Genomic DNA, 8,086 nt, shown 5'->3' on the forward strand with positions numbered 1-8,086 from the left:
CTGCAGGATGAGAAGAAAGGAAAGAAATGGAAAACAGGGAGGGCTGAGTGGGGGTTTCGAAAGACCTTTTCCACCCCTTCTACTCTTTCAATTTATAGGTCCTGCACACACACCCACACACAGGCACTGACACACACACACACACACACACACACACACACACACACACGCACACACAGCCCAGAAGGCAAAGTCAGGATGTGACATCACCCACAGGAAGAGAAGCCAAACAACTTTTTCTCTCTTTACTGTGTTGTCTGTGCTGCTGAGTGAAGTTGGAGACTCTCGGTCTGTTAGTGGCCGGCAGAGAGGGAGAGGATCCAGAGGAGCCAGAGGGGGCAGAGCAGCTGGAGCTGTCCTCCACGGGGAGTTTATAGCCAAGGGCTCCGGCGCCTGAATCCTCCCTGAACTTCCCTCAACTTTCCACCGCATTCCTCTGCTGTAGGATTTCAGCCAGGTACAGTGCAGACAGCTTCTTTTTTCCATTCTGTAATATCAGTCTCTTGTTATTGATTTCCATCTGCCTTTGTTTCTGGTTACCGTGACTTGCAGTGCCTTCTTTTTTTCTGTCTCATTTATGTGTTGGGTCTTGAGAGGAGTTTTGTCAGTCTGAGGAGTCACAGGCAAATTCCAGAAAAACCATGAAAGTATGCCAACAGTGCGTGATCAGACATGCTTCAGTCTGAGGCTGTTGAGGCATGCAGAGAGACATAAAGTGATCAGGACTCAAGTCACTCTGTCCCCATGCTGTCACTTTTTGAACAAACTAATACCGTCTTCAGTAACGAACAGGTTTCAAGTTTAATGTTTGACTAAAACTGTCTCCCTGAATGGAGCAGTGAGTGACACACTGTAACTATGAGCCCTCCTCAGAAGCCCTTTTGTTATGGACACATTAAGAGCTATCTCATGACCACGTATTCATGCTCCCCCAGTGGTGAGTCTTGAACTGAGATCAGGCAGACTGTGAAAGCTAGTGGAAAGAAAAAGTACCCTTCTCATATATCAAACGCTGTGTGCATTTTCACAATAAGAGTGAGCACAACCCAGTGAAACTACAAGGCTGATGTGAGGAGTCTGTGGATTGGGAGTTTTCTGGAATGAGGTAGTGGGTCAACACAAGTTCAAAACAAACCAGTGTATCAGTGCTTGGTCTATTATGTGAGCACAGATGATAATGCAGAGACAGAAACTTCTGCTAATTCGAGTCACAGTGAAACAACCACAGGAAACGCTGAGGCCGGCAATTCAAAATGGGACACAAATGCGGATATAGTATCATGTTGCAACCACGGTCACTTGAATGTGACTCCAGTGTCAAATCTGTGGAAGCAACATACTGTATGAAACAGCCACATTATAACTCAGTGGAGTATAACACAATAAAATGCAACCCTTTCAATCAGACTGCCCGCCTTATTTTCCTATAATAAGCTACTTAGTTAATATTCAAATATGTTTTATCATCATAACAATAAAGGATTTGGATCACATAACCAGTCACTGAGGGCATGCTCCTGATCAGTGTGTATTATCTGCCAGATGGTTAATAGCTATTAGAAAAAAAATCACTCGTAAATACTGTATTGGTTGTGCTTCATATCCCAAGACTCATTTCCCAGAGGTCGCGCTGACACTGTGCTTTTTATTCAGTTGTCATGTTCTGTGCTTTAACACCTAGCTTAAAGGTCCCATTTTATGCTCATTTTCAGTGTCATACTTGTATCTTGGGTTTCTGCGAGAACATATTTTAATGCTTTAATGTTGAAAAAACACATTATTTATCTCGTACTGTCTGCCTGAATATACCTGTATTCACCCTCTGTCTGAAATGCTAAGAAATGCCTGTCTCTTTAAGCCCCCCTCCTGAAAAACCCAGTGTCTGTACCATCATTGCAGCCTGGGAATTAATTATAACGGCACTGTAGTTCCACTTTCTATCTTTATAGAGAGTTCCTCACAAATCGCATCGCTAGGCAACAACTTGGGTCCATGTTTACTTCCTGTCAGCTGATTTTAATCACATTGAAAGCAAAGCCATTCAGCAGGAAATACAAAGGGATCCATTTATGTTTCAAGCATAGACTGGTTTCACATTTGAAATGGTCTATAAACCGAATCACAGTGTGTATTTATAATAACTTTCAGATCATGTACATAGAATCAAACAGCGCTGAGCAAATGCTGCCTTAATTAAGTCGTTTTTAGTAACATATGCTTTAAAGCCCTCCGAGGCTAATTTTGATTTGTGATATCAGACTTTATAGATAAAATTTCATTTAAATTGATATGAAATTACTATTTGTACAGCCCTTCGAGGCGTGCTTTGGGCTACAATGAACTTTGACCTGAGTAATGTGAAAAGCACTTTGGGTTGCCTTTGGGTATGAAATGTGCTATATAATTTAACTTGCCTAGCCTCGACTTTGTGCCTAAAAAACTCAGTATCAGTTTAGCTGTGTACTATATTAAAGCCGTCACATCAAAGCCACCGGACTCCATTGTCAAAAACAGTCATTTTAGAACATGAGCTGCTGGACTATTGCTCGACCAGTATTCAAATATAGAGTAGATTTAAACTAAATTAGATTTTTTGGGAGGTGAGATTTCGGTGGCTAAAATACATTTTGTAGAAGCCCCTGTCCTTAGCAGTACATTAGCTTCCATGCCGGTAGATTTGGTTTATTGTAGATGCTAGCAAAGCAACACTGAACAAAAAACCCCATCTATCTTTAAATGTTAAAATTACAGCTCAAAGTTGCATCAAAAATAAGTTTTCACATATCTCTGCAACTCAGAATAATAGCCACTTGTCTACTCGAAAGTGTAAGCATGAGTCACAGTGATTCAGTCTGTTTAGCATAGTTGTGACATCACAACTTCAGTCTTGACAGCTCATTTAAAGGCACAGTTTCTGAACATGGACTGTGTGCATATCTCAGTGGAGTGAGCAGTTTGAAACTTTCACAGTACTCATATAGCACCTTTACCTACTTTATATTAAAATAGACATGGAATCTGACTTTACAATATGGGACCTTTAAAGTTTTGTCATTACAGCATCTACCTTTATACTCTGATGTTCTGAATGAGCAAAGCGAGCACAGTACTGTAGACATTTTCTCTCAGTGCTCTCTTGAAGTGGTTAACCTTTAGTTTGTCGCAGCACGCCATTCATTTTCTCAACTATGCTTGACTCCAGTGGCCTGAATTTTGCCACAGTTGAGTGAAACCGTTTCTAATTTTATCAAAGGATGCCACTGAAGATCTTGTGATATGGTCATCTTGGTCACACAGAGCAGAGGAGGCAATAAAGGCGCATATGGGATGAACTCGCTGCTTTGTCCTTACTTGGGGAGAAATACAGTTTTCTTTGCACTATGTATTTTGGCTTGCATGAGTCATTTTAATGATCTAGCTCTTGAAAATGTTTGGCTTGGGAATTTTGATGTCATGATTATTTCAGAGTTTGTATGCCCCCTTTGTAAACAATCTAACCATAATATGGTTTGTAGTTATACCTTTGATGTTTTGGTCATATGCAATTTTTGGTCACTCTGGCCTAAAGTGGTGGATTGACAGGAAAGTAATAGGTCTCTGACTTCTCTTGTTGTTGTTCTTCTTCTTCACAGAAACGTCTCACTGTCTGAAAACAAGAGCGCCCTGAAATCTTTACATGACAGACGCTGACCCCCTGTGACCTGATTTCCGAGCTCACACCAGCCTGGTCCCATCTCTCAGGAAGGTCACCCTTTATCAAACGCAAAACTCATTATTATTCTGGAGAGCTCATTCTCCCCTTATCTTAGGGGAAGCGGCTGAGTCAATGGCGTTGTGTCTTGGACAAGTGTTCAGCAAAGACAAAACATTCAGGCCGAGGAAGCGGTTTGAACCGGGCACCCAGCGCTTTGAACTCTACAAGAAGGCCCAAGCTTCGCTCAAGTCCGGCTTAGACCTGAGGAAAGTGGTTCAGCTGCCGGAGGGAGAGAACATCAACGACTGGATTGCTGTTCACGTTGTGGATTTCTTTAACAGGATCAACTTGATCTATGGCACGGTCAGCGAGTACTGCTCCGAGCGCACGTGTCCCATCATGTCTGGCGGGCTGAGGTACGAGTACAGGTGGCAGGACGGCGACGACTACAAGAAACCCACCAAGCTGCCTGCTCTCAAGTACATGAACCTGCTGATGGACTGGATAGAGTCGCTCATCAATAATGAGGACATCTTCCCCACCAGAGTAGGTGTGTGAGGAGTCTACAAATGAAGGAGTCAGACTATTATTGAGTGTGTAACCTGATGCGTGATTGATTGCTGCCTGCACTGACGTTGTGCTGCATCAATGCTGAAGTGCCAGCCTGGAGTGCAATGCTGTTCCCCTTCATTAACATCCCAAATGAGATGATAAAGTTCGAGCGGAGGTTAATTAAACAATGACGCTGACATTTAGAGGAGACTGAACGGGTGATTGTGGTGGTATTTTATCTCATCACCAGATCTGACAATCAACATTTATTAGAGTAGAGAATCAGGGAGCATCTCTGTGTGTATTATGCATGATATCCCTCTGGGAGCTAATGCAGGTCAGGTCCGGTGAAATGAAAACTGCAAATTTCCCATAGGTGTAAGTGGGCTTTGTCTATTTGTTAGCCGGTGATAGATTGACCAGAGTGTTTTCCTACCTTTTACCCAGTGTGTGCACAATTCTCCATGGCTTTGAGCAGGAATAAATAGGGACAGGAAATGGAAGATAGGGTAAGTTTAAGATGTTGAACAATGTGCCTTAGTACAGGGATTATCAACGTTGCTTTGTTAAGCATGCCCCACAAAGTAGTGCCCTCAACAACCTGGTACCAACCCTGTCACCATAGCCTATCCAGAAGGAGACTAAATAAGGCTTCAAATTTAGCCTAAATTTTGGCGAGGGAACAACAGTTATGGCCAATCTCAAAGGGGTCCCTTGAACTCACACCATAAGATATCTGAATGATTTGGATTCTATGGGTGCCCATGAGTCTCCCCTAAATTTGCGGATGCTTGTTCTCAGTATAGGGCGCCACGGTGGTGTGGTGGTCACTGTCGTCCCACAGCAAGAGGGTTTCTGGTTCGATCCCAGGTGTGGGAGCCCTTCTGTGCGGAGTTTGCATGCTCTCCCCGTGTCAACATGGGTTCTCTCTGGGTACTCCGACTTCCTCCCACAGTCCAAAGACAAGCAGGTTAAATTTAAATTGTCCGTAGGTGTGAATGTGAGCGTGAATGGTTGTCTGTCTCTATGTGTCAGCCCTGCGATAGTCCGGCGACGTGTCCAGGAGTGTACCCTGCCTCTCGCCCCATGTCAGCTGGGATAAGCTCCAGCCCCCCGCGACCCTCAAGAGGAAAAGCGGTTAGAAAATGGATTGATGGATGTTCTCAGTACATGTTTTGTTCCTTACAATCAATGTACTCCTTTTCATTTAAGCTGTATACTTGTCTTTCAAGAAAAAAGATGACCAACCTATGTTAACAGTATTAGTCTATGCACATCAGATAACATTACCTGTAAAATTAGAAACCAAAGTATATCAGTATGAGATTCTTACCTAGCTTTCAACTCGCCTGTATATTTCAACAGCATAATTGAATTCCTAAAATTCAGTACAGGCTTTTGGGTTTGGTGCTACCCCAAGATTTTCAGTGGCCACGTCTGGCCACCCCTATGGCACATTTCTGGGGAAGCCACAGCACCCACAGCTCCCTAAATTACCAAGTAGTAAAAGAGAGTATTTCAGCTACAAGATGCTTTTATCAGTCCTCTTTGACAACAAGCATAAAGGCACCTTTTAGACTGACAGGCCTCACAACTGAAATTTGTGTGGTTATCAATTTTTGAAGAAAAGTGCAATAGAGTATTAAGTTGAACATCCTATCTTTTCCCTTTTATGTCACTTTTATGTACCTGAAAAAAGGCTGTGCTCAGAGGAACTCATATTACTTACAGTTTCAGAAAATGATAACATCTTTGTTTCAGATTTAATCAAACAATTTCTCAGGTGGAAGTCTATTCACGTCTGTAACACGCTTCTCCTTTCTTCACACTAGGTGTACCTTTCCCGAAGAACTTCCAGCAGGTGTGCAAGAAGATCCTGAGCCGCCTCTTCAGAGTGTTTGTGCATGTTTACATCCATCACTTTGACAGCATCTGCAGCATGGGTGCCGAGGCCCACATCAATACCTGCTACAAGCACTACTACTACTTCATCTCTGAGTTCAACCTCATTGATCACTCTGAACTGGAGCCCCTGGTGAGAATATAGCGCAACCTCAGATGTTCAAGGGTGATGACAGGGAGCAGGAGAAAGAGGATCAGATAGATGTTTTGTGTTGGGAGGATGTCAGTATCACTCTCATAACTGTCAGTCTTGCAGAAAATATCAGCCATCCTGCCATCTATAACCTTGTTGTGCAGCATGCTTGGTGAGATTGTCCTCGTGTCAGTGTGTGTTCCCTGGCTAGTGCACATGCAGCACAAAGAAAATAACCACAGATTTTGTCTTCTGAAGCTGCACTGACTGTATGATTTCTCTGAGATAACAATACTTTTCCATTTGACACCAAGAATGGAATCAGCATTCACTTTCCCCCCAATTTTCCATCATGAAAGAAACTCGTTAACTGCTTTATAGAAATTGGTTTGAAGCAACAACACTAAGAAAAGTTACTGACTTTGTGCAATCATGTAATGAGGCAGAGTTTGTGTAGTTGTTGCTTTTTTTCCAACAAAGGGACCTCCATCACATATGAGCAGATGGAGAACGGTGCTTCGAGCGTCAATAAAAGGCTTCAGTTATCATCATTATGAAGCCCGGGCTGCGTAATTCCCCTCATAAAGCAAAACGAGGATGAGAAATTTATGTCAACACGCTGCAGAAAAGGTGAATCTTGTAAACAGACCCTGTTTTATTGTCCCACCTTTAGTGCCCAAGGCGATTCTTTTTGTTGCTGGTCTGATAGGAATAACAGCTTTGTTTCACACAATAAGAAATATTATTCCTCATGATAACAGTATAGATTGCACTTCATAACAATCATTCACCTCCTCGTACAATATGAATCTGATGTGTTAACCATGTCCTTTGTTTTCTTCTCCTACAGAAAGAGATGACAGAGAAGATATGCAATTAAACAAAACCACATGGACAAAAGGAGTTTACATTTTCACGTTATCTGAGCCCTGTGAGAAATCTTCGGCTTCAAAACACTCAAAACAAAGAACGCTTTTACATAAAGTTGTGTGAGTGATTTTCTGAGCATAACTGGGAGGGTCCACTAACATAACCACACCTCTTCAGCTGGTGGCACTGTGCCTTCATAGAGGTTTTTATTTACAGTAACTGTGGCGCTTGATGCCATCATTATGTAGGACTATGTGTTGGTTTATAATACATCTCCTGTACTCATGCCTTTTCTCTCTTCCTCACTGTGCATGTATGTTTGTGTTTGACCTTTTTATATAGTGTTGTCTTGTTTTGTTGAATGAAAGTTTGTACTTTATTTGATGTTTTTTATGGTTTGAACATAAAAATACAGTCTATTAATGACCAGTGCTCTGCTAATGTGTTTTTTTGCACTGCACCACAAAAATTGTACAAAAACATTGCTATTATCACGGATGGATTACTGAATGGGCCTACTGGGCTAGGGCCCAGGGTCCGAAAGTGTCAGGGACCCCCTGGCCTTCACCTGCAATGTCACAAAAAATTAACATGAACAGATCAGAAAGAGACTCAAAATTACCACAAAGAGATGCAAAGAAACTTTAGAGACACAAAATAACTAGAAAAATGTGCAAAACAACCACAAAGAGACACAGAATGACTACAAACTGACACAAAACAACTACAGACACAAAATAACCAAAAAGACTAAAGAAAGTACCTCAAAGAGACACAAAATGACCAAAGGACACTCTAAATTACTTCAAAGAGACACAAAATGACCAAAGGACACTCTAAATTACTTCAAAAAGACACAAAATGACCAAAAGATACACAAAACTACCGCAAACAGACACAATGACGAAAAGAGATGCAGATATATTAAATAAATA

General features: G+C 42.0%; 1 protein-coding gene across 2 annotated transcripts; it reads left to right on the forward strand.

Moving 5' to 3' along the window:
• Positions 1-102: 102 nt before the first annotated feature.
• Positions 103-7,582, forward strand: mob3c (MOB kinase activator 3C). Of its 2 annotated transcripts, XR_007570624.1 has the most exons (5): positions 103-457; positions 3,633-4,244; positions 6,079-6,281; positions 6,762-6,911; positions 7,132-7,582. XR_007570624.1 is itself a non-coding variant. In XM_050055797.1 (4 exons), the coding sequence occupies exons 2-4, from the start codon at positions 3,827-3,829 to the stop codon at positions 7,159-7,161; spliced, it is 651 nt and encodes a 216-aa protein (XP_049911754.1). In that variant the 5' UTR covers positions 108-457; positions 3,633-3,826; the 3' UTR covers positions 7,162-7,582. The 2 variants fall into 2 exon arrangements, 1 of the variants encoding a protein (XP_049911754.1); XM_050055797.1 differs by lacking the exon at positions 6,762-6,911 and having other exon boundaries at positions 108-457.
• Positions 7,583-8,086: the final 504 nt, after the last annotated feature.

Source organism: Epinephelus moara, chromosome 10 (genome assembly GCF_006386435.1).
Source record: "Epinephelus moara isolate mb chromosome 10, YSFRI_EMoa_1.0, whole genome shotgun sequence".
NCBI classification, from domain to species: Eukaryota; Metazoa; Chordata; class Actinopteri; order Perciformes; family Serranidae; genus Epinephelus; species Epinephelus moara.

Excerpts from the sequence above, each read along its gene's own strand:
- mob3c (XM_050055797.1), top strand. The coding sequence starts at position 3,827 with ATGGCGTTGTGTCTTGGACAAGTGTTCAGCAAAGACAAAACATTCAGG. Across the intron at positions 4,245-6,078 it reads CATCTTCCCCACCAGAGTAG|GTGTACCTTTCCCGAAGAAC; the intron begins GTGTGTGAGGAG and ends TCTTCACACTAG. Across the intron at positions 6,282-7,131 it reads ACTCTGAACTGGAGCCCCTG|AAAGAGATGACAGAGAAGAT; the intron begins GTGAGAATATAG and ends CTTCTCCTACAG.